This window comes from Pavona decussata, unplaced genomic scaffold, assembly GCF_977016875.1.
Source record: "Pavona decussata unplaced genomic scaffold, jaPavDecu1.1 SCAFFOLD_737, whole genome shotgun sequence".
In the NCBI taxonomy this organism is placed as follows: domain Eukaryota; kingdom Metazoa; phylum Cnidaria; class Anthozoa; order Scleractinia; family Agariciidae; genus Pavona; species Pavona decussata.
In genome coordinates this window covers 188819-215266 of record NW_028145908.1, presented here as the reverse complement: position 1 = coordinate 215266, position 26448 = coordinate 188819, and the positions used below count along the sequence as shown (strand labels likewise).

The 26448-nt window shown below is 38.5% G+C and overlaps 1 protein-coding gene and 2 pseudogenes across 1 annotated transcript in view; 1 reads left to right on the top strand and 2 right to left on the bottom strand.

Annotated features, from left to right (window-relative positions):
• LOC146448957 (uncharacterized) overlaps positions 1-26448 on the top strand; it is a 45013-nt gene that overhangs the window by 16287 nt on the left and 2278 nt on the right. Inside the window, exons 6-10 of the mRNA XM_085102086.1 lie at positions 1367-1441; positions 2186-2379; positions 10586-10711; positions 14238-15422; positions 15621-15845. Of these exons, the coding sequence (XP_084958212.1) occupies positions 1371-1441; positions 2186-2379; positions 10586-10711; positions 14238-15422; positions 15621-15845 (1801 nt within the window). The 5' untranslated portion in view covers positions 1367-1370. The remainder of the gene's footprint in view (positions 1-1366; positions 1442-2185; positions 2380-10585; positions 10712-14237; positions 15423-15620; positions 15846-26448) is intronic.
• On the bottom strand, positions 18928-21160 carry LOC146448959 (uncharacterized; annotated as a pseudogene).
• LOC146448958 (uncharacterized) lies at positions 21664-23015 on the bottom strand (annotated as a pseudogene).

Sequence of the window (26448 nt, the reverse complement as noted above, 5' to 3'; positions counted from 1 at the left end):
GTTACAAAACTTGCTTACAGCCCCCGTTTAGTAATGGTGACCAGCAATGGAACTCTAGACAGGCGAAACAGGAGAAACATAATCAAGACCCTGGAAGTAAACAACGACACCATCATGGGACCAATAAGTGACAGAGGGATCACCAAGAGACCAGGGAGTGACATCATCAAGACCCCTGATATTATTCGAACTAGATCTGGTCGAACTGTCCGACCACCCAGACTAAATGTCTTTGTATATTACTAGTTGATTAAGGACTGTTAATTATTAACACGTTGCTAGGCCGAGTTGTCATTATCAGTTGAAAACATTTAGTGTGTGGTGGCCTTTGTCATAAGATCTTGGACAATGAACAGTGGACAATGTTGACATTTTGATTGCATGTTTATTACTCTTCACATTCGTTACGGGGGAGATGTCATGATATATGCATATGCATTACGTCATTCGTTATCACGTGGTCTTTCATTAAACATGGCAAGCCTTGCGTTTACATACTGAGCTTGGGTTGCCTGAATTAACTGTACAATGCCTGCTTCTCAGTAATCTCTGCTTATGGTCCAAAGAAAATGAGGCAATCAGTAATTACTAAATTTCCCCTCCCGTCCACTAATCCTACTTGTCTGGGTCACCCAGCGGCTCTTTTCGACAGTAGAAAGCTTTAATCGCCCCAAAGGTTCGTTCGGCTCAAACTGTAATAAAAAAGATGTGTTTCCAACAGACCTTTGAGATATGGAAAATTAATTGTTTTAGTCTTGAAATGAAAACAGAATGTCTTTCAGTTTAAATTTGATGAATAAGGGAAGATACCTTTTTCCGAAGACCAACAGAAAAAATTTTGGCTCGCTTGTCGTAAGGGTTCACAAACGTGTAAATGAATGCCCCAAATCAAAGTTAAGGAAAAAGGCAAACAAGAAAACCCACATTTATAAATATTTGCTAGTAATTCTAATTTTCTCAAAAAGGATTCCGTCGCCGTTCGACTGGCTACTAGTAAACTTAAGCGTCTTGCTTGTTTTGTAAAACATTCCACGTCGTATTTTTTTTTCCGAGAGAGGTGCCCTAACGTTCTCCCGCAAATTGTCTACTTTTGTTTACCAACACAAGTTAGAAACAATAACTCTGCCTCGTTTTCTAAAGAATCTATTGGAGCGCTCGGATTATTAGGTGTCAACATGAAGGCTTTTGATAAATTTGTTTTATTTTTAAATAGAAAATTGTCCAAGATCAGTTATCAAAACAAAAATATAAAGTATCCCGAATAATGTTTGTCATCATTCCGTTACTCTTGTGAAAGATAATAAAAAAACAGTTTGTAAAAAGGGAGTTACCAGCAAATAGCACAATATCGTTTTCTTGTCGTTAGATACATGATAAGGACGGAGTTGGAATCCGTAAACGCTACATCTCTTGATGGGGCATCTAGCCTGACTACTGGAATGTGAGTATCAAAAATCCTGCTCCGTGTTTAAATAGTCTTTTTGATATAATAGTAAATAGTGATACCCTTTATTAATAGATATTCCATTTTGACACCGTGTTGTCCAAAGCAATATTTGAACTGTTATAACTTTTTAAATAAATTTATCTGGGAACAACTTGCTATAACAGCTCAGTTTTTCACTTATATTTATCTCGCAATGTCAACTAAATTATGGCACGTTTTATTTTTTCCAGAAAAAGGAATATTCCTGTTTTGAGTAGCCTCATTGAACCCCTCAAAGGAAACATCTCTTGACGTACCATCTTTCTCTCGGGTACTATTGTCATAGCCTTGATAGTCTATACGCCCACTTCCCCCCCCCCCCCCCCCTCCCGCCCCCCCTTACCCCTTCCGAGCAGAGAATATAAGAAAATAAAATAAGCTCGGGCAAAGAAGGCTTAAAATGTAAGAATAAAGTGAGACAATGTTTTTCTAAAAAAATTTGACGTAATGTTTTTTTCAGTTAAATTTTATGATTCAATGTAAAGCAAATAGTTATGTTTGTATCATTTGCAGAACTGTGAAAAATGGGAAAATAGGTACCATGAAATTCACCCATGCAAATGGCACAGCGCGGTGCAAAATTCAGCTGTAGGTGTTAAACTAATTATTTTCTGAATAAATTATTGAACAATTCTTAGTTTCATCGATTTTGGCTAAATATTCTATTATTTGTTTCCTTTTGTTGTGATTTGTTTGAAGTGGCCTGAGGGAAGACGAATCAGAAGATATCAATATTTCTCAAGTGTTTTATTTAACAGTCAGGCGGAGCATGAAACAGGCTTTTGTGGCGGCTGGGTTTGGAGATACATCACTTGGAGAATACAGACTCCTTCCATGCTCATCCGGCACGTTTTTGAAGTTGGGCATTCGTACCTGCCAGGCGTGCCCAGCAGGTGAGTCTCTTCAAGTGTCTATATCGTATAGAAGATCTTTTTAAAATCACTGTTAAGAGCAAATGTTGCCAAAAATCAAACATTTTTGAAATATCGTGGCAACAGCTCAAAAATCAATTCGGCCCATTTTCTCAAGTAAGGTAGACCTTAATGTGAAACAAGTGACTGCATACTTTCTTTAGTTAAATATCGATTCATTTTCGAGAAAATCGATAATAACCGAATTCTCTGAAAATGCCGCTTTTTGAGTATAAAATTTAGGGCGATTTACGAAGCTTCGTGTTAAAAAATAAAACACTACAGAGAGATAAAAACTATCTTATCTTGTGGAAAGATGTCGAAATTGTATGTTACAAGCAGTTTAAGGAATTTTGATCATTTACTTTTAAAATATAATTACATTTGTCCAATCTACTTTTTTCGAGATGAAAAGATGGCCAAAATTAACCTATTATTTAAGCACATGGTACCGAATGTAATGAACTGGACATCTGTGTTTTTTTAAGGGAAACAGTTGGTCTTTTACGTGCCGAAAGGATTTTTTTGGGAAATGAGTCAGTGCGATGAAATCGAATTTTAAAGTCATATAAATAGCGCTGTTTCAACTGATCCGATGATTTACCTCAACTGCACACATAGAGGACCAACTAAAATTCTTTCGTAGTTTACGCTCATTCGAAATCTAATTTAGCATACAAACTCCTCCATGTTTACAAATCAAAGATAAAGACTGCAGTCCTGCAATTGTCATTTCTTTCGTGATAAAATCGAACCAACCTAAAGGATCACTTCCCACGATATGGCGGCGCTGTACCATTGTTGTTTACTTCCTGACGTTTTTGATACGAGCATTCTGTTTTCATTTTTCTCAAAAATGGCCTTCAAGCGTCTTTAGTAAATCGTCTTGGCTGAAACATCAGTCTTGAACAGAACAGCGAGCAAAACACATGTGTTTCCGTATTTCTTGAATTGTGAAATACAACTAATTAATTCAGAGGGAGTTCAACTGAAATTTACAAGCATCGGAAAATTTAAAAATTGGAACATGGAACACATAGTAGGCGGACCGCAGGTCGAGCTTTTGTATTTAAAATATCAACGATAAAGAAGTAGAAGTAACCAAAAGAAGCAGAAAAGGCAATAAATCATAAAATAGGATCACTGTAGAAAAATCACTACTCGCGGCACTGCTACCGTGAAACCGGGAAAAACGATAAAATCATGTTTATTGTTTTTTGGGAGTTTTAAGCATCCTTTTTAACGTTTTTGAAATAAATCAAATTTTAAGTCAAATTCGAGAGGGCGGTCCTCATTTTAATACATGCGTTAGTTTTGCTTGCTGCTACTTAATTAATGTAAAGTAACTGGTTTAGTGAAACATTTGAAAAAAAGGAGAACTGCGCGTGTTATTGCGGGAATATGGAGGTGTGTTGCTCTTATAAGTCTCTCGTGAATGGAATTTGTGGATTTGACACGAAAGACAGGAAAAAAGAAAAACAAATCATCCCTTTGCTGGCCTGTTTGAAAGACATTTTCAATCACACAGCGAGTCTTGGTTTTTCGGGTCCAAAGGACGAAGTTGACCTTATTCTCAGCCGAGTAGGGATATTTACTCATCCTGGAAACATAAATTCTATGACCATTTGTCCCTTGGTTTGGGCTGGAGAAGGGGATCAAATGCGAGGTGCAGAATGCCAGAGGTATTTTCCAATCATGACAAAAGGGGCAAAAGTGGCCAAAATGCGACCGAGGAATTCGGGAAAATTGATACGCAAATAATAATAAAGAAAACTGAAGTATTTCTTCAAGTAGGCTCAGGTAAGTTGACTTTTTGCATACTCTACCTTTTTTCTCGAACTCTCTTGTCTTAGAACAGAGCACTTGATTTCCTATAGGTATTTGCGCAACATGTCGGAAAACCCTCAGGGCGCTTGTAGCAGGGAAAGGAGAAACAGCCACTGTAACTTCTCGACCTATTGAAGCAAGTTTGCTGAGACAAATGAGTAAATTAAACTTGGTCAGCTTTAAACCACATTACTTATTATCAGTCAGCCGTCAGCCTTTCTTTCTATCTTTCTTTCTTTCTTTCTTTCTTTCTTTCTTTCTTTCTTTCTTTCTTTCTTTCTTTCTTTCTTTCTTTCTTTCTTTCTGTTTTTGTGGCTCAAAAAGAATAATTTGAAGAGGAGAGGGAAGAGGAGAAGGAACAGGAGGAGGATGAGGTATCTTTTACGCCAGTATCAAGTCCCATGTTAGAAAGCAGCCGTTATGAACCATCTTTTGTTGAAGGAAAAAGCTCAACACCAAGGAAAAAGCTGAACGAGTTCCTGATTTCAATTAACGTCATTATCTGGAAAAAACAATGGGAAGAAGCTTCCGAGAGGACAAAAAGACTTATACTAGAAGAGCGCGACAAACTGTTAATGCATGCTTGGATGAGATTGCTCCTGGGGAAGCTGAAACGTTACTCTCTTCACTAGTTAAATCGAAGCTGGAGGCACTATCGATTCCTCACTGATGGAATATCTTGCCGAATGTTATAACAATGCGGATAACTGGAGCAGCAGAAGGCAGATTTTGTCCATCATGGCAGACAATGTGAATTTCAAAGATTTGCTAAAATGGATACCTAACTTTAGAAAGAAAAACGTCACAGGGTGCGCCTCAATTCTCATTTGTGGGCGTGGCTCTTATTCCTTTTTTCGCCAATTTTGATAACTAGTTTAGTTTAGTTTATTTATTTTGCCACACCACAAATATAATGAAAAAAATTGAAAAAAATAGATGTAACAATGGCGAGGAGACCTAAAGGAAACTATGAAGCTTATATTAATTAGGTCTCCTCAGTTATTGTTTTACCAGATGAAATCAAAAAATAAGATAAGAACATAACGACAGATACAATTACAATTTCATACAATTACAATGTCAAACGGAAGGATATAATACGAAAAGAAAAGCTAATACTTAAACACATTTGTATGAAAACTACTAATAGTTATTACAGAAAAACGCCTTAAGTGCTTTTTTAAAGGAGACAGAGGAGGACGAGTTGACGTTTTCGGTACACAAGGAGTTGTAAAATTTAGGTCCTTGGTAAAAAACGGAAAATTGTTTGATGTTAGTTCGACAAAGTGGCAAACGATATAAATGAGAGTTTCTTGTATGATACGAATGAATTTCTTTCTGTAAGGTGAATTTACAGTCAAATTTTAAAGGAAGGGTACGGTTTTGGTAAGAGTACATGAATAAACCTAATTGAAGTAGGTGTATGTCATGAAATATTAAAATACCAAGGTTTCTAAAGATTCGATCAGTATGTGCATATAGAAATGAGTTTTAGCTATAGTTCTTACCACTCGTTTCTGAAGAATTTCAAGACGAACAAGGTTAGATTTTTATGTCCTCCTTCAAACGTAAAATTGAAATATAACTAGATTTGAATAACTGGCTTTAAGGGGTGAGGGTTAAAAGTGGCTACCCTTAGCCTAGGAACTTTCGGAAATCTAGAAGAACAACTCTTCGGCTCTCAAAATCCAAATTTTTGAGGCATTCTATTCAGTACCACATCCTATAATAATAGGTTATTTTTGGCCCATTTTTCATCTTGATAAAAGTAGGTCGGACAAATTTATTCACATTGTGAAAGTAAATCGTTGAGAATGGCTGAAATTGCTTATAACGCACATTTTGGTATCATTGTACAAAATTTGATGGATTATATTTCTCTAAAGTATTTTATTTCGTTACGCGAAGCTTCCTAAATCGCCCCAAAATACAAGCTCAAGAAGCACCATTTTCACAGAATTTGATTATTATCGATTTTCTCGAAAATGAATTGATATTTAGCTAAACAAACTATGCAGTGATTTGTTTCACATTAAGGTCTACCTAACTTGAGAATATGGGCCGAATTGATTTTTGAGCTGTTGCCACCAAATGTTTGACCGATGATAACATTTGCTCTTAAGTCTTTTAACAAAGTTGTTTCTTAAGAAGAGCTCATCATAAATGACCACCACTGTATTAAAGCTGGCAAACAACTGATTTATTATAACTGGAGACTTTGACAAACATTTATGATAAAAATTAGCGATTAGGAAATCGACGTTTCGGCGACTTTTTGTCGTCATGTATATTACGCTTTCCTTGCATATTTATTGTTAATGACGGACAAAGTGGCTTCTAAACGTCGGGTTTCCTGATCGTTAATTCTTGTTTTTAAACAATTGATTAATTTAAAATCAAAAATGCTGATTCATTCATTCATTCATTCATTCATTCATTCATTCATTCATTCATTCATTCATTCATTCATTCATTCATTCATTCATTCATTCATTCATTTATTCATTCATTCATTCATTCATTCATTCATTCATTCATTCATTCATTTGTTCGATTTACGCTGCTGTTTTGACCATTTAAAAGTGGCATCTTTCGTTGGTTGTTCATGAGTATTCCGACATTAGATGTTTGCCCACTCCCTCGAATAATCTGTGTCCGGGTTATGACATGCGCAATAAAGGCGCTCTGCAGAACAACCTGATCACAGGATCAAGCAAGGTGGACATACGGCTTACAGGAAAAAAAAGGTAGGCATTTTGGAAGGGGTGTCGGGAATGAGACACATTGTCTTACTGCGTATGGTTTAAAACATTTTAACTTAGCTTGGAAAACAAATGGGGCATGGATTCCCCGCAAAAGTGATGAAAATTAAGGGGAAAACAACAACAACAACTCTGTTGAACAGCATGGATTTTCAAGGTCACTTCCTTGGCACAATTTGACCTACCTACTCAGAATAGAAATAAACAAACAAATAAACAAATAAATAAATAGAGTTGAAGTCCACTTTATCAAGATTTCAGAACACAAAAGTTGAATGTTTATAAAAACTAACCTTGACGGAGTGAAATGTTTGTTCAAAGCGATCGAGGAAGCTACATTCAAAGAATTCATAAGTACGTAAATTATGATCATCCGGGTGAGTGTAGTCCTGAGAAGGACTGTTTGTGGTGACTTTGACTGACGTTTCGACAACCTGAGCGGAAGTCATCTTCAGAGTCAAGTGAATTGTGGAACGTCAGTAGGTGGTATATACGTCTCTGGTTGTTAACCTGATTGGTCAACGAAGTCGTGATGTTATTGGCTGTGAAGACTGTAAAAAGTGATTGGTGCGTTTCGATCCGTCTTTTGTTAGTCAAAAAGTCCGTGGGTCTATTGTTAGTAAAATGTCTATTGTTTGTCTGTTTCGTTGTTGTTGTCAATAAGTCGTTTGTATGGTGCAGGTAGTTGTAGGCAACGGTTGGGTGGCGTTTGTTCTAAGTTCGTAAACCAGCTTTCCAGAGTGAGTCGTTGATAGTAATTTGTACAGTAGGTAATGCACTTGGCAGAGTCCCAGTCGATTCTGTGGTTCGTTTGTAAATGGTGCTCAGCAATGTGATTGTTGATATCACCATTTCTAGTTGCTCGTTTGTGTTCAGTCAGTCGTACGTTTAAATTTCTGCCGGTCTCACCAATATAAGTGGCCTGGCAGTCGCAGCATTTGATCTTGTAAACTGCTCCCTGTCTGCGGTTAGGTTCGTCTTTGTCCTTTACTTTCGTCAGTAGTTGTCGTAAAGTGGTTATAGGTTTGTGAGCTACACGGATATTGTAGGGTTGTAGAATCCGTGCGATAGTCTCAGAAGTGCCCCTTACGTAAGGTATAGTTACAGTAGTTACGGGAGTCACTTGACTCTGAAGATGACTTCCGCTCAGGTTGTCGAAACGTCAGTCAAAGTCACCACAAACAGTCCTTCTCAGGACTACACTCACCCGGATGATCATAATTTACGTACTTATGACATGACTCCTGGGTTCAAACCATTTACAATTCAAAGAATTGTTAAGATTTATATTTTTAAAGCTTAGGCTTCAAAATTTGATACTTAGAGAGGGCCATTTGGATGGACCAATCAGATAAGAAAATGTGACCGAACGAGGTCACGACATGGATTCTGCAAGTAACCGATAAAAATTGCCTATAGAGTAAAAATTGACTATAGAGTAGACTTCCGCTATCTCCAACAAACGAGGGAGACATTTTTTGTTCCAGACATAAGTGTTTGAGATAGCCATTTTTAACTTCACTGTAAAGCCTACCATCCCAAGAAAATGGTTTTATTTTCAGGAAAGGGGGTGTTTACTGTACATATTAAATACTCTCAATTTCCCCCCAGAAAAGGCATTTTCACTTATCTCCATGGAGCGCTTCCAAAAAGGAAGTTAGAATTTTCATGTCCGTGTTTGATAAAAACTAAATAGTGGACTATTTACATAGATGACTTGATCATAGAATCGTGCCTAATAGGGTATCATAGTTTGCCGCCAAACACAGAAAATTAAAAGCACTGTGCCGTTTAGACTGTCAAATTCATACTTAGCACACTGACAACCTGAGATAAAACCACAAAGGATTAAGGTTTCCTGTTCTTTACTAAAGGCATACCTTGCAATGTGTCGAATATGATTCATTGGATGGATGTATTTCTTTTTAACCAAAAAAGATATCATGTTTTAAAATGAACAGTTCCACCATAACAATAATGAAAGCTTCTTCCAGTGATGCTAGACTTTTATTAAAATTGAATCTGCAAAATAATGAATACTATCCTGGAACTTCATCTTAAAGCGACAGTATCACGCTATTTTTAGCACCACACTGAAAGTCGAAAAGAGGCTATTCTGTTGACAGCAGCCAAGATATAATGACCAAATTAACAGACTATCAGAATGCCAAGGAACTACCAGCCGGCAAATGAACAAAATAAAGATGGGTTCAAATTTGAAAACGTCAGGCCGACGTTTTCAATTTTTGCTGTGGTAACACACTGAAAATCGGTTGTACCATATTTTGGTTCAACCTTTCCGTCAAATATAATTTTTTTCAATTAGCGATTTAGAAATTAACTGTAACACAGTTGTAACACACTAAAATGTAATAACTCACGAATGACGCGTATGTTATTTCGAAATCAGTATCATGATTCAGTGTACTTTCACCTATGCATGAATTGAATAACAGGTGTAAAGGTTTTATTCTCAACTCTTAAAAGTTTCAGATCAGAGGACTGGTGTTTTCTTACCGTATCTGCTTATTGTGGCGCTTAAAAATGTGACTTTCTGGTGCTACGCTTCTTTAAAACAGTCACTTTTGGATACGTAAATGCATAATAGGAATAAAGAGACTCAGTTTAAAAACTCTGTAGATCGGACTCGAGCACAGCGAAACCTCTTTTTACGGACACCTATTGATGCGGACACCTCTCTATTATGGCCAGTTCACTTGGTCTCTGAGAGACCGAAATCCATCTAAAGCCTACTTCTCTAAAACGGACACCTCTATAATACGGACATTAATTCACGTTCCCGCGGTGTCCGTTTTTAAGTGGTTTGACTGTAGTTATATGAGGATGAATTTACCCCCTTCGTAATCTCCCACCCTAGAGTTAATGTTCATGTGCTTCGAATAAGTCACCGCGTTGTTATTGAGGGCTGAGGCGCTTTTTGGAGGGTGGCGCCTATTTTTCGAGTGCCACACGAACGTGTATAATATACGATAGAAATTGTGACCATGTCGAGAGTCCCTGCAAAATGCAATATTAACGCAAAATGTAATAAAGTATTCAACGGAAAATTTAAGAACTCTTCTTTTGAATAAGCGTAGCACCAAAAAGTCACATTTTTAAGCGCCACAATAAGTAGATACAAGTAGATACGGTAAGAAAACACCAGTCCCCCGATCTGAAACTTTTAAGACTTGAGAATAAAACCTGTACACCTGTTATTCAATTTATGCATAGGTGAAAGTACATTGAATCATGATACTGATTTCAAAATACCATTCTCGTCATTTGTGAGTTATTACATTTTGCGTTATTACATTATGCGTCAGAAACGTTCTTACATTTTGCGTTGAATACTTTATTACAGTTTGTGTCGATGTTATTACATTTTGCGTAAGTATTACATTCAGTTGCGGCGTAACATCCTTTAAATTGCTTTGATTGGCTATTCAAAAATGTCATGGGAGCTCAATAACTATAGTGAGATGCTCGTTTATCGCGTACCACTAGCCTTGTGTGACACTTTGCGCTATTTCCCTGCTTACCCTAGAGAGCATGGTTAAGGCTTTTACGTTTTGAATATTTTTTGTTTAACATTTTAGGAGGTCATTATTCGGACACTGAAGCCTTTGTCAGTCACAATTGTTTACGATGCCCTAAAGGAACTTTTGTGTCTGAGAACGATGCGCCTGGGAAGAGCGCCAGCGATTGCAAAGCCTGTCCACAAGGTAGTACAATTATCTTACTAAAATATTCAGGGTGTTTAAGGAGGCTCGAGGCAGTTTTTTTGGACTTAAGGTGGAAGTTTTGAAATTACAATCTCGCATACAGGATAAACTTCGATCTCCTTCATACTACATCATCATTTCGACATATGATCAAAGTTAATTTTCTCATCGGTTTCCAAGCAACAGCTATTACCATAGCAACGGAAACGCATGGCCTCTCATTTTAAACATTGTCGATTATCTCGAAATCTAGTCAGACACTTTATGGCGACACTTAAGGGATTTAAACTACTCAATCTAGACAATTTGTAGGCGAAATTAGAAAAAAATCTGTAAGAGTGTTTTCAAGTAAATAATGAATCAATTTTTACGGGGTGATTTTGTTTATTCCAGCATTTTTCACCAATATCTCTGGCAAAATAAAACTTGACACTTTGTTTTTTCTGTTAAAAAGGTCATTGCTATTAGCAAAACATTCTAAATGTACATTGTGCTTCATGGGTGTCTCCGATTTTAAGATATTTGTGTTTGAAAACAGTTGAAATAAAGCGCAAATGAATGAAAAAGTTCCTTCTATGCATAAATCGAGATATCTTTAAAATACCCCGGCAGATTTTTCTGTTAAATTACAAGCGGTTAGAGTAAGAATTGTTTTCGATATTCACGCAAGTTTTAGGCTCAAGAACCGAAACCAGTGTTAGATAAGAAGGCTGAATCTTGGTCAAGTTTCAGTCATTATTCGCTTTCTCCGAACAAGAGTTTTATTTTGTTTGTCCCGGTCTATTCCACTGCTATTCACGTGCTGTGAATATTTATGATTAGGTGAAGTCGTGCAAAAGGTAAAATTTACATAAATGTATGCTCCTGCTTCTCAAGTCTTCCATTGTAAATTTTATCTTTTGCACGACTTCACATTATGATAAATATTTAAAGTACGTAAATAGCAGTGAAATAGACCGGGACAAACAAAATAAAATTCTTCTTCGGGGAAAGCGAATGACGACTGAAACTTGACCAAAATTCAGTCTTCTTATCTAACACCAATTTCGGTTCCTGAGCCTAAAACTTGCGTAGATATCGAAAAGAATTCTTACTTTAACCGCTTGTAATTTAACAAAAAAATCTGTGGGGGCATTTTAACGATATCTCGATTTATGCAAAGTAGGAACTTTTTTTATTCATTTGCGCTTTATTTTCACAGTTTTTAAACATAAATATCTTAAAATCGGAGACACCCATGAAGCTCAATAAACATTTAGAATTTTTTGCTATCAGGAAAGACCCTTTGACAGAAAAGACAAAGTGCCAAGTTTTATTTTGCCAGAGATATTGGTGAAAAATGCTGGAATAAACAAAATCACCCCGTAAAAATTGATTCATTATTTACTTGAAAACGCTCTCACAGATTTTTTTCTAATTTCGCCTACAAGTTGTCTAGATTGAGTAGTTTAAATCCCTAAAGTTTCGTCATAGAGTGTCTGACTAGATTTCGAGATAATCGACAATGTTTAAAATGAGAGGCTATGCGTTTCCGTTGCTATGGTAATAGCTGTTGCTTAAAAAACCGATGAGAAAATTAACTTTGATCATATGTTGAAATGATGATGTAGTATGAAAGAGATCATCGCAGTTTATCTTGTATTGCGAGACTGTAATTTCAAAACTTCCACCCTGAGTCCAAAATAACTGCCTCGAGCCTCCTTAAAGGGGTTAAAAATCTACAGCGAAACACAAGGCATGTAGTAACCAAACCCAGTCTAAGATTCAAAGCCCTGGAGAAGTTTTGGGGCGTTGTCCCTTCTTTCACTTGTCCCGACGCATGGATGAAAAACCAAACGTGTCGCTGCAGAGTTTACTCATCCCTGGCCAAGATACTCAAACGTTGGCGCTTCCTTTTCTTTCGTTCTTCCGCTAAACAAACGAACAATTGTCCTTACGGGAAAAGATTGAAACGATTTGCAAACATGGGCAACATTCAATACAATAACAACTGGAAACAATAAAGTGATGCATATGAGTACACTAGTTATGTAAGGGTTATTGGCCAGGCTGGAACGGGGGAATATATGATATATTCCCCTTGCGCCCGAGGGCACGCCACGAGGGGGATATATCACATATCCCCGAGGGACAGGTCAATAACATGCTTATTTTTTTCTGTTGGTGAGGTTTCCTCAATAGAAACAAAGACCTTAAATAATTAAATGCTTATTTTATACCAGGTCGAACTCTAATACATAACATTTTTTGATGGCAGTTGTAGGCAGTGAGATTTCGACTCTAAAGATGTTTTTCTCAACTGTTTTCTGAACTTTTGATTATTTATACAACAATATGTATAAACAATTGCTTTTGTCTGCTGGTATGCGTGGTAAACATGTTTGCCACTCTTGCATAATCACTGCATTCAGTACACTACACGTCAGTTGAGCGGCTGTTGTTAAATTTTGTAAATAGTGTGCAGTCAGCTATCGTTCTGTGTGGAAACAACGATAAGCGATTGTGAAGATGAAGTCTTTTTAACCGAAAACTTCTTACACTGTCTTTGCTGAACGGATTAGTAACCGTATTCCTGCAAACGTAAAGAAAGCTACCAGTGGCATAGTACGAGTATGGAATGAGTGGTCGGATGAAAGAACCTCCCTTCCAACTAGTAGTCGACAAGAAGATGAGTTTGAGTTCGTTGTTGCGCCTGTTATTGAATTATTATTATTATTATTATTATTATTATTATTATTATTATTATTATTATTATTATTATTATTATTATTATAAGTAGTAGTAGTAGTAGTAGTAGTAGTAAAAGTTATGTTGTTAATTTTTTTCTTTAATAGTAAACGATTAAGCAGTCGTTGAAATTTTTGAGAACACTAAATAAGGGGAATAAGTCGAGCGGTATATGGCAAGGGAGGGGGGAAATATATACATCCCTCCCCCCTCGTCATAATCCCCTCGTCCGTTGTTATCAGCTATTGTTTTCATCCCCGCCCTCCCCTTTTACAACCAAAGCCGCCCCCAGCTTTTCAGACAGTTAGTACTGGACAGGGGCTATTGAATATATTCAACCGAAAAGAACAAAGGAAACCGAGCCAACCGAAAAATAAGACATATTAATTTATACTGCGCTGAATAATTCACCTTAAATTTTTGAAAATTTAAGGTGGTTCCTAAACCCCTCCTATAACATCTTTTTTTAGTGAGTTTGCAAGAATTAAGGTGCTTATTGGCATGCTGGTTACAATTCCATAGTAAAACGTTGGGATCATACAGCTCGTTTTTGTGTTATGCTACCCTAAGCTAAAACAAGGGATGTTTTTAACGGCTATATTTTTGCTATTGTTGCCTATTAAGTCGAACAATTATGACTATTTTTGCACTATTTACTGATAAAGAATAGCATTACTTATCAATCAAATTATCACAAACCGTTATGAGCGACTTCAAAATCACAAACATACACAGAGGCAAAAGGCTATACATGCATAGATAAGGAGATTAAAAACTATACTTTATTTTTCTTTAACAGGAACTGATTCTAGCTCTTTTGCTGGATTTCGAGCTTGCAAATGCCTGCAGTCGTTTCATCGGACAGATCTGTTTGGGGAATGCAAACCATGTGTTAGTGATGGTTTAGAATGCGCTGATGACTTCGCAACTTTAAAGCCTGGTTTCTGGTGGAACTGGAAAAATGAGACACACAAACATCTCTATAAAGAATTCGCAAGCAATGTCCTTAATGTAACCGCTGAAGTTAATGCACACATGAATGGCTCGATACCCAATCGGTCTTTAACTAAGTACCCACACGCTCTACCAAAGCCTCATAGATGTCCTCGCCAAGAATCTTGTACTGGCGGTATAGATTCTAACTACAGCACTGGATACAAAGGTCCGTTGTGTGAAGTATGCAGTGATGGCTACTACAAGCAATTTAAAAGCTGCGAACTGTGCCCAACAAAAAAATGGATGATCGGGCAGCTTTCTATCTCAGCTGCAGTCATTATCATAATAATCGCTATCGTGGTATGGTCAAGCAAAAAGAAAAGCAAAAAGAATGTCGGGCGTTCTACAGTGGACATTGTTCTTGGGCGACTTAAAATCGTTATTGGTTTTTACCAAGTAACGTTTGGACTGCTTGAAGCATTTGCATACATTGAATGGCCCGACTCTCTTGCCTTCATCGGAACATATTCCCAGGCTTTGCAGTTAAACGTGTTCCAGATTGCGCCTGTTCACTGTCTCGTTCCAGAATTGAGAATTGATGCATTTGGAGATCTTTTTTCCATACTCACGCTAAACCCTTTAGTTATCATCCTGTCGATCTGTGTTTACGGAATCAGAAAGTTATACCTCAGATTCCGTTCCACCTTGGATGGCCAACAGAAAGCCCTGAAAATGTCTCAGACGAAAGAGTTGATCTACAGAAACGCTTTTTTCATCCTGTTTGTTACCTACCTCAGCACGTGTTTGAAAACAGCAGCCGTACTGCCTCTCGCTTGTCGTACGCTTTGCAGTGATGATGAAAAGGATGATTGTACCAGATATTTAAAGGCGGACTTTGGCATAAACTGTGATGGTTCAAGATACAATCGTTTAGTTATCGTCGGATACGTTGCCGTTGGTTACGTGCTTTTCCTGCCAGCAGCTTCATTCCTCACTCTCTTCTTGAGTCAACGAAGGGCGCTGCAAACTCCCCGAAACGACGACGAAGGTGAAAGTTGCGACGACGACAATGAAGCAAAAAGCGCTGAATTGCTTACCGGATTACGATTCCTTTTTTAAAATTACAGGCCTTCTGCATGGTACTGGGAACTTGTTGATACAGTGCGCAAGGTTATCCTGACATCTGGTTTAATCCTAATCGGCAGTGAGAGCAGGTCCTATGCTGGAATCGCTTCCATCATTTCAGGTATCTATGCAATTACCTTTGCCGTCAAAAAACCAGTGGTAGATCCGTTCGAGAACAGGTTAATGCTATCATCTTTAGCGGTGACTTTCATCAACTTGGGAATAGGAGCCGTGAGTAAGATTCCCAGCGAAAACATCCCTACATCTGTGGATCATTCCGTGGATAAAATTATGTTCGAGTTACTGGTGGTTGGAGCAAATGCTTCAGTGATCCTCCTTCTGATTGGTAAGTGCCTTTTTGTAAGTCATCTTTTTATCCAATTCAGCCAGGAAAGAGAGGGTGGGGAGGCTGATCTAGAATCAGCTCGTGACGTTTAAAGTACGAAAACAAACACCACCAAACTTGCTGAATTTTCCTAAGATGTATCAGCTTACAATCTGGTATAACAGTAATTCTATCAAGTGGCTTGCTGTTACCATGCCGACAAGATATTGACAACATTGTCACCCATTATACTTTGCACTCCTCGACAGGGAAATCTACCGTTCTCTCTTTTATAGAAATTCAAGGGTTGTTTTTGTTTTTGTTTAGTTATTTATTTATTTATTTGTTTAATTTTTACACGGTGGAATGAAATTCTGCTACATCTTGCCTTATACAACACGTTCTGGGTTTAATTCACCATCAATACACTTTTAATTTACCAGTAGTTTTGTTTGATGGATTAATTTATCATTGGAACATCTTCTTTGATATCCGTGTGTAGACTGATATCCGCGACGCTGTTCTCGTCAAGTGATGTGGTTAGTTTCTAAAATGGCATCCGTGATAATAATTTATGTAGATTCATTCGCCTGACGTTGTTCCAGGCCAATATTGTTATTGTTCGTTTGTCATTTGAATTTACATAAATTATAACTCTTTCTCTGCGAGTATCCCCTAGCCGGGGTAGGGACATGGCGGAACACAGGCCAAGGAACTAAAAGAATAACTGGGTTGGCTAATCTGGTGGCTTCATAGGGGGCCCACACAATGTGTCTGTGTAGCCGATTGTTATTATATAGTAAATGCACTGGATTTACCGTTTGCTTCACCTATAGCGATATATCGCTAACTATGTATATAAATCAATAATAAATAAACGTTGAATTACCTTATCTGTGGTATATAGTCGTCCTTTTACCTCAAAAGCGGTTTTTTGAGCGATTTTGAAGGAGTTTGAGTTCGCCGTTGACTGTTCCATATGTAAGAAGGAGAAGGGAGGAATCAAAGTTTTGAAAGGGATTCAGCGCCGGAGCGATTTTTTCCCCCAAAAAACGCATCGCTCCGCTTTCAAACTTCACAGCGTAAAGGTCACAAGATTCATGATTCTTCTCGTACTTTCCAATCAAAAATCCATCCAAACGGCCCGGAGCTAGTCCTCGAACAGTCAACGGCTAACTCAAACTCCTTCAAAATCGCTCAAAAAACAGCTTTTGAGGTAAAGGGACGACAATATACCACAGATAAGGTAATTCAACGTTTATTTATCATTGATTTATATACATAGTTAGCGATATATCGCTATAGGTAAAGCAAACGGTAAATCCAGTGCATTTACTATATTATAACAATCGGCTACACAGACACATTGTGTGGGCCCCCTATGGTGGCTTTTGATCTAGTTAGCTTCGAACCTATGGCTTTCCCGATCTCTTTCAAGTACGAATCATTCAGTGGACCACACATTTCCAATTTGTTTCCGATCACCGCCTCTAAAAGCGAATCCATGTTTGTCATACCGTAATTCGGCTTGTTCTTTGCACTCTCCACCGACTTAATCCAACTTCTTTCAATGGAGAACTTCATTTCGATTATTGAAGTATTCCAAAATGTTGCTCCTCTCTCTGTAGCTGTGGAACGTCCCCTTACATCAAGCAAAGAATTTTCGTTCTTTTCATCCGCTTTGTCGGCCATATTTGTTACTGTTGTATGTTTTGGTGGTACACATCGCTGCGATTGACGAGCTCGCACAAGTAGGAGAAAAATACCAGCAACAGGCCATCGGGTGAGGAAATGATATTTCATAATTTGTAGGGCTTTTCAAACCTATTCGTCGACATTTTACTCCATTAAGCGTGTTAGAAGTCTCGGTAGACTGTCGGCGGACTACATGACGTGTATACAGTACATTGTAAAGATTTACGTTTGCAATCGACCTCATCCTGAACATGAAATGTTCCAAAACTCCAGACACATTGAATAGGACAAAAAAACTAAATGAAAAAACCAGAAAGGAAATATGAATACTGAAAAAGAGAGAACCATAAATTATAAAATACATAAAATAAATCAGCTTAACTAGAATTAAAAGTCAAATATTCGTGCCAACTAACACAACAGCGTGGAAAAAAATCCAAAAGCCCGAATGATACTAATTGGACGAACCAAGAAAGGATTCCTGCCCTATCACTATGCAGATGTCAACAATAAAAGTAGTTAAAACTATCACGCGCTTAAACGAGCTAAACCGAGCCCAGGTGAAATGGCCTATATTAGTCCATGGGCCAGGACCCCGAAAAAGGGCTTTTCAGTACCACTCGGGGGAGTAATGCTATCATACATCTTTGAAAACTACATTTCCTTTAATTTCGTTTTATGTATGATAGCAGTGGTGAATAAGTAGCTTGACAGGAATTATCACGTGACAAAGTGACGTCACTTAGTTGTACAGTATCGACAAGAATCAGACAATTATCGCTTAAAACTATCCTTTCCAAGTTTGTTAACCATACGTAAAGGGTATTTAATATGTGAAACTGGTTGAGATTTCTACCAGACGAGTTTTTAAACCACTGGTATCAAACCTAAGTGAGCTTTAACGGTGGTTTCCATGGCAACGCTGGAAAAATGGAAATTTAAACCAAAAAAAGTCTAAAATATTTTTTTTTATACATTGATCTCGCAGAAATTTCGCCAAATGGAAGCAGAAGATGATAAGAAATTCCTAGCCAGTGACCTTGTTAACTGTCAATGCCACCAAGATGCTCTTAATTTACGTCCCTTATCTTTGGCAGCCATCTTAGATCCACCATCTTCGATATTATGAAACGATTACTTAAAAGCAAAATGTGACGAAAGTGTTTAAAAAGTTAAAGAAGTGTAGGCTTTGGTTCAAAACACTTATTGCCAAATAAATAAATATACATAATCATTTGAAAAGCTCTTAAACGTTAAAACAACCACTCAAATTAAAAAGAAATATTTGAAAAATTGGAGAAGATCAAAGCCTATTGCCTCTTAGCCAACAATGCTCCGTGATTAAAAGGAGTGTCTAATACACATGGACGGCTAATGATTACATGCATGATTTTCTCAAATATATCTTCTAGTTTGACGGAGTCTCTCTTGGAGTTTGCTCAGAACATTCATCATCAAGTATCTCCTCCTCTTCAGCACGATTTTTGCAGTCGCGAAGCCGGCACATGTCGTTGCATTTAAGGCTATTCGTAAGGCACGTGCAGGAAGGTAGCTTGCATGATCTTGCACAGGAACAGGAGAGAAACTCAAGAACAGCTGCAGGGGCTGGTTCTCTACGCATCCATTTGATGGACAACTTGTTCTCCCCTTGAACCCATCCGTGACTTACAGGTGAGGGGACTTGAGGGCAGCTCAGCAGACTTCTTCTCCAAACGGCTACTTGGTAGTTTGCTCACAAGGAGTGCATCCTTAAGCAATCTGCACATGGAGGTAGCTGATTTGAGTCAACCTTCCCTTGTTTCGCACAAAATAACCTACAAATACAACAAAGTCCTTAGGCGTTACAGAATCCACAATCATTCGATTATCATAGAGCTCAAGACGAGTTAAGCACATAGCATTAAAAAGCAACTACATAAACTCTCATACCTATAACGCAGTTCGTTGACATCATAGATGCCTGGGGTGGTGCTACACATCTTGCAGGTGAACTCGTGGAGCTTTGCAAATTGCCCATCTGTGAGGTTCCAATGCATGCCTATTTCCTGAAATAAGGTTTGGAATGACTTGGTTTGTTTAACAAGCTTCAAAGCTGTTATATTGCTCTTTCCCAAAAAAAAACTGACACTGTCGCAGCCAGTGAGAGCATGGAGACCAGGGAGAGATCTACACAATTCTGACCCCAACATTCTAGCGACTCTTGACACATCAATGTATGTTTTTCGAGTTTGTTTGCCGCATTTGACAAACACAGGACATGAGATGAAGCCTCTGACAGCCAAAGAAAGAACAAATACATCCGTATCTTCTGACGTAATAACGACGGCTCTGTATCCTGCTGCTGCTGCATGTGCTGCATGGAGTAACATTCTGGTATCAGCTTCTTCTTGCGTCGACCTTAGCTCGTCCACTGTCGTTGCTCCGACTGAAGAGATTTCATAGAAATGATCCTTGGTTGTTACAAAGATTGTCTTAACAGCGAGCCTCTCTCTGCATCTCTCATTTTGCCACTCTTCTGAGATGAATTTTATCAGAAGCGATTCATTCTTAGAATTGGATAGGAATTTCCGCCATTGATGTATCTTGTGGTCTGCCTTGATGTTTCTGAATTCATGACCACTTTCTGAGCCTCTCTCTCTCTCTCGGCATTCTTGATAGAATCATGTCGGTAAACATCGAACACCACGTCAATACGCTGGCTGTCTGTTCCCTCATGCAAAATTATAGACATTAAGCTATCAGCCACTTCAGCAAACGTCTTCTGGTCACCTCTTATCTTCTGTACCATTGCCATTCCTTCAATAATACGCGTGCACAGCTGAGGTATAGCGTCTGCTGCTGTAATATTCTTCTGGAGCGCCTTGGCAAGCGATGTCTTGTTTGTTTTTCCCAGCGATCCATCAGCCGGGGCAGGGGCCCAAGGCAGAGGTCCGAGTCGGTTGCACAGCACATCACTCATCTTAAGTTTTCTGTTCTCAGCGATGATAATCATTCGAGCAAACAACGCACGATCCGCTTTAATGATCACTTCCTTGTTTGTCCCCCTTTGGATTTTCATCTTTTTTGAGAGATCAGCGAATGTTTTGAGTTTAAGTTTTGTCATTTTGTCGTGGAACTTCACCTTAGGTAGGTCAGACTCAAGCTTGTCCTCACTAAAAGTCTTATACGGCTTCTCTCCCAATGCCTCTGCCTGAAGCAGGTCTTTCTCTACCTCAGGAGTAGCGAGCTTACCAGTAGATAGACCAACTAGGTCTTGCTGTTCTCCCTTGAAAGGATTGATCCAGCTTCCTTCAAGCAGTGACATCAACGATTTTACGTCTTCTTCGTCTCTTGCCATTCAACTTGCTTGGAGATTGGTGTGCTTGGAAGTCGTTGAGGTGCCCAAGTGAAGCATCTCCTTAAACTGTCGCATGAATTATGCTTCGATACTCTGCTATAAGATAATATTTGCTCACGGCTCCTGGCTTCAGGCTGAAGCCCTTTGTGCCTCCGGGTGTCTGTGTATCTTTATTTACAGTCTCTTCACAGGTTTGGTCTACAGGTATTCTACCAAATGGGTTCTCGGCCCCAATCTGTACTGAAAAGCCACCACGCTTGAAATACGCTACAACATCTGGATGGTCTTCTTCCAGGTAAGACATTTCTGATAGTTAGGAAGATAAATATCTTGCGTAGTTAACATTATCATAAGCAAAGCACCATAAGATCATCTTCCTTATTGTTGAAACATGAAATTCCCAGTTGCCTTCCCTCGATGCTCTTAGAAGTCCTAGGAGAATCTCCACCATATCTAGGTAAGATGACCAGAACTTGGACAGCTTGTCATTCTCGTGCCGGAGGAACTCCACGTACTTGTCAAAAAGTTTGACGAAGCTTACACTAGAAGCACTGGTCGTGTGCTTCTGAAACTGCCTTTCGCAGATATCATCCTACAACTCGCCAATCTCACTAAAGAAGCTATTAACAGTTGTCTTGGATTCCTCATGATTCTCCTCTATCCAGGGTACGAATCCTTGCCACACCAGTCTCATGAGGGCTTCATACATAATTTTGTGGAGTCTAACACCACGATTATACCTGCCACCATCTAGGACTCCTGCAACAGAACCTTCTGCAAGCACACCAGATACGACACACAAGTCCATCAAGCCGCAGCATCCTGGTAGCGCTTCCCGATAATCGACAACATGGTGCAGGCCGTGTGGAATACCTCCATCCTCAGCACGATACCCTTAAATCTCTCTCTTTGTTTCCACTGGACCTCGGCTACCTTTGCGCACAGCCATTGGTCAAAGACAAGAACGATGCTCTTCAACTTGAGCCTATTCGTGACATTCAGTGACTGTACTAGAACCTCGTAAACGGTAGACACGTCAGTAGCTGGTGTGTCAATAGTTTGGAGATATCCGATGATATCCTGTGAGACTTGAACTTCGCTACGGACAGAAATATTAAGTCCTGTCCAGCCACTGGCTTTTTGCTTCTCTTTCGCGTGGAGTCGTACTAAGATCCAAAGGAGATTCTTCTTTCTTGCTTCCGCCAAGATCTCTTCAGCTGTTACCTCGACGAATGCTCTCGCTTGAGGACCACAGCGATCACCAGCGTTGTACGGAGGCACAGCCGAGTTTACTGAAGGATCGATGATTCTTCTTGTCCTAGCTTGCTCGATCCAGGTGTGGGAGGAAGGTTGGGACCAAAATGCCTTGCCTGGACAGCAATTCCATTTACTCGATGTGAAGTTCCCGCACTAGAAAGGTTTTCTTCTACTTTATCAATATTGTCCCACGCAAGCGTTGTGTTGACATGTGGTTGGATATTTTCTGGCAAGGGAACGTCATTGTCAGGCATCACGGCCATTTTTGAAGGCAAAGAGCAGTGTTAATTTCCTAAATTTGCGAATGTGCAATCCCATGCCCACATCGGTTTAACATCTGAATAATTTCAACATTGTTTGTCAGGGATTTAACGGCGTACGGTAACAGTATTTGCTTGGGAGGTTTCTGGCGTCCTCCAGTTACGCCATATATAATGTCCTGCCCAAAAGAATGGACAAGGCGCCTGATGCGGTTGTTATATTCTGTTGGGATTTCTGTGTTGCTGGTAACAGAGTGTATAGAAAAGATTCTAGTTCTGCTGGAAGATTGACTGCACTCTCACATAACTCAAAAGGTTTCGGTGGCCATGACATTTCAATAGTATTTGAACGAACTGCACACGGACGTACAGGCCAGCTTGCTGAATTTTCTTAATTTTAGATGGATAATTACTGTTTTCTAACTGCTGAGATAATTCTACCATCTCTCTGGCCAACTGACCCTTTGAAAGACTTTCGGGAAGAACAAACATCTTGTTGTCGTTCAGGAGATCTTCAAACTGCAATAAGTCGCCGAATTCTCTTTCCAGCTTTCTACGGAAATGCTTCTTTGTTGATTCGAATATCTCGGTAGCGCCCATTGATCGCATGTAGGACATAAGGTTCTCTCTGAGATCAGCCATCTTAATAATTCTGGGATTTTCCAATAAATCTGATCAAATAAACTCAAACAGTTTTTCATAAGCTGGAGACTCTATGTTATAATAGTTGGTTTCGTTCGAGTCAGTCCCACTTTCCAAGTCTGAGTTCTTACCTGCTTTCTTAGGTCTAGTATAATCTCGATAGCACTGGCCGTGGTACCATGCTTCAGCTGCTACCAAATCTCGAGAAGCAAGGGCAATAATTCTGCTATCACCCTTAGCAATAGCAGCCTTTCTAATTGAGTCATCAGCACGCAAGTCAACGCACTGAGTCAAAGGCTCGCGCGTTCTTGTACCTTTTTATATCTAGTTTTCTTTTCACAAAAAATGCATATTTCCGGCTACGTTCTGCTCGTGATTGGCCCTTGCCGATGAGGTCTTTGCTCTCCACTTTCTACATGGCTCCCAAGAATCTCTTTTGTCGCATCCGTTGTTTGAGAAATTTTCTTCAATTCTCGCTTCATTGTAATAGACTACGACATTTCCTATGATAACTAGCTGGAGGAATTTCTCCTTCCATGGCATTCTCTGCTGAATCAAGCAGCTGCATATGATTTCTAATTTCAGCCACCACCAACAATGATTTCCAAGAATTGACATCTTAAGGGCTAATTAGCAAACTTTCATCATCTGAACAGTGAATAACACAAGTTTCGTAACGAGGTCGTTTAGTTTCGTCTGTTGAAAAAACAAAAAAAGAAACTAGTACATAGCAGTCGAGTGTTTATTGTGTGCTTTATAGTACAGTCGATCGCCAACTCAGGAATGTTTGTAAGTTTTTAGGTAAAATGCATATAAAGTGCTTAAAGGTCTTCAAAAAGTTTATTTTTGTAGTCTTTAATTTGCTATAACCTTTGAAAACTTTAAATTCTCTTTGTTATTTAGCAAAAAGGGCTTCAAATCGGAGAAAAAAGACAATAAATTGGAAGCACTTACCATGCAGTGAGGCCGCCATCTTGGAATTTACCCATGCTGCTTCTTGATTTTGAGTTTCGTCGTTCTATTTATTTTCTTTATAATTGAATGACAAATTTTAGCTTTTAACCGAACAAAATGTTTAGAAATAATGTTTAAGGTAAATTGCACTTAGTTATTTGCTATAATAAATAAAGAACGCATTTAAAATAATTGTTTTATTGCCAGCCTCGTTTCCATGTTACAGAGATATTTTATTAAAAACAGTAGTAAACAAAAAATTCTGGAAGCTACTCTTTCAAGGTTGCTATCAAGTGAATTTGAAAACTCTTTTAGATAACCTTTCATAAAATATCACTCAAATTTTCTCCCCCTGAGTGGTACCGGGAGCCTGCTCTGGCCCATGGACTATATGGCATCATAAACACCATCGTTAAACACACAGAATAAGAGGTCAAATTCAAAATGAGGCTCTATCAAATCCGTCTTAACTAGATACAAAAACGCCGATATAGCACGGGCCTTGATAAAACCAATTTTACTCTGAAAGACATACTCGTGCAAGCTCAATCTTTATTTACATAATGTAAGCGGATCAGTATCTTCAAAAGGAACAATCTTTTTATACAGATATTTTTTTCTTTTATTATAGTTAAGCTGTTTTATGTTATGATTTTTTCATAACTAAGCTTTTTAAGGTTTTAGTTTTCGAATATATTTTTTCTATTTTTTTTTTTTTTCGTTAATTTATTTCGCTCTGTTTCGTGTTCCGGGATGTTCTGAGCTGCTCCGGAATGTTCCATGTTCCGGATTTTAAAGACACCCCAAATAAAACCAATTTTATGGCGCCATGGCTTATTGTGTAAAGGGATGTAAAATGTTATTGTCTTATCCTGTACGAATTCGGTCATGCTATTTATTCAACCGGACGTTGTATTATGCGTACTCCTCAATGCCATTTCATCTTGCGGTCTACGGCCATGGAAAACTAGGATACCCAGTAAAACATGGTTTCAAGTATTCGATATTCATACAGATATTGAATAATATAAAATATTCCATAAATATTTGCATCGTGTCGTTTATCGAGGGTTGAGAACACAAATACCATAATAATGCAAGTTCTACTGCGGATCTTTTTCGCACGATTATGACAAACTTAGACCGTAAAACAACATCAAAGCCGTGGTTGACTAGGATCCACTAAGGTGGCTTCCTACAGTGTTGTACTATGCGAGTGCAACTGAATACGCGCGCTCTCCCAACACGAAAGCATCACACGCGTGCAAAGTGATGCGAGCTCGCGACCACGCGAGCAAAAATAACAAAATGGCGTTTTTCAGAAAAACCAATTGCACAGTATTTCGAGTAGGTTCCAGAAGTGTGCTAAATAGCTAAATTATTTTTGGGCTTGAAAACTGATAAAACGTGTTTTCTTATGGTTGCTTGTCCTTAACAGCCTTGAAACCTTTATAGAGCTGTGATTTTGCGGAAATGCCTGAACACGAAGGTAGCATGCGCTCACCAGTTGGAGCGTGCGCGCCACTGCAACTTGGGTTTTCCCTGAAACAAGCTTGCGCAATGGCTTTCCTACCGTAGATCGCAAAAAATATTTTTTCTCGCTAAATTTCTACAAATCTAGCCGTACAACTTACATTCAAATATTTGCTGTTGACAGAAAACACTAAAACGGATAAGTGAACAGAAATTTTCTTAGGGAAGTTACAAAAAAAGGAAAAAATTCAAAATTTTGTCATTTGCCAAATTTGTACCTGACAGAGGTTCGTGCTCTTACCTGCAAATACGTATTTTTGCTCACTTTCCAAAACCTAAAATTTTTAAAGTAGGGTAGTAGGGCAGATTTAGAGCCAGACCACTCTAAAAGGTGTAGCTCCCAGGCCCCCACTTAAGACTATTTTACAATTTTTGAGCATGACAAATTTTATTTCTGACTCAAAAGTATCTCAATTGTATTTTTTGTGCTAAAAAAATCCAAAACAACTCCTGCTAGCGTTCTTCTTAACTTTGATTTCAGGCCTTCTTTCACACTAGAAAACTGAAGTGAGTCACCTTAAGTCTGTTCAGTCCAGTCTTTCGCATTTCGCGTACCTGACTATAAATAAAGCAAATGCAATTTCTCTTTCTTACAATTACGGATGCATACTATCTCTTCTTTGAAACAAACGATTTATTAGCTGATCCGACAGCGCCGGGTATCATCCGAACATTTCCAAATAACTTTCAAGTGATTCCAATCTCTTCTGAGACTTAACGAACGCTGGATATTATCAACTAACGATCACAAGACCTCTATACAAACTGACGAGCTACAAACCATCTTCTTTAGCCTCTCATTCCCCAGGTATTAACTACACTGAAACTGGTTAGTTGTTTCCCAATAAAAATCTACAATGGCCATACTCAAACAAAGGCTAGGCATCTCAAACAGGTAACATTTCATTAACATTCCATAACTATCATTTTCACTTCTCAGCAGACA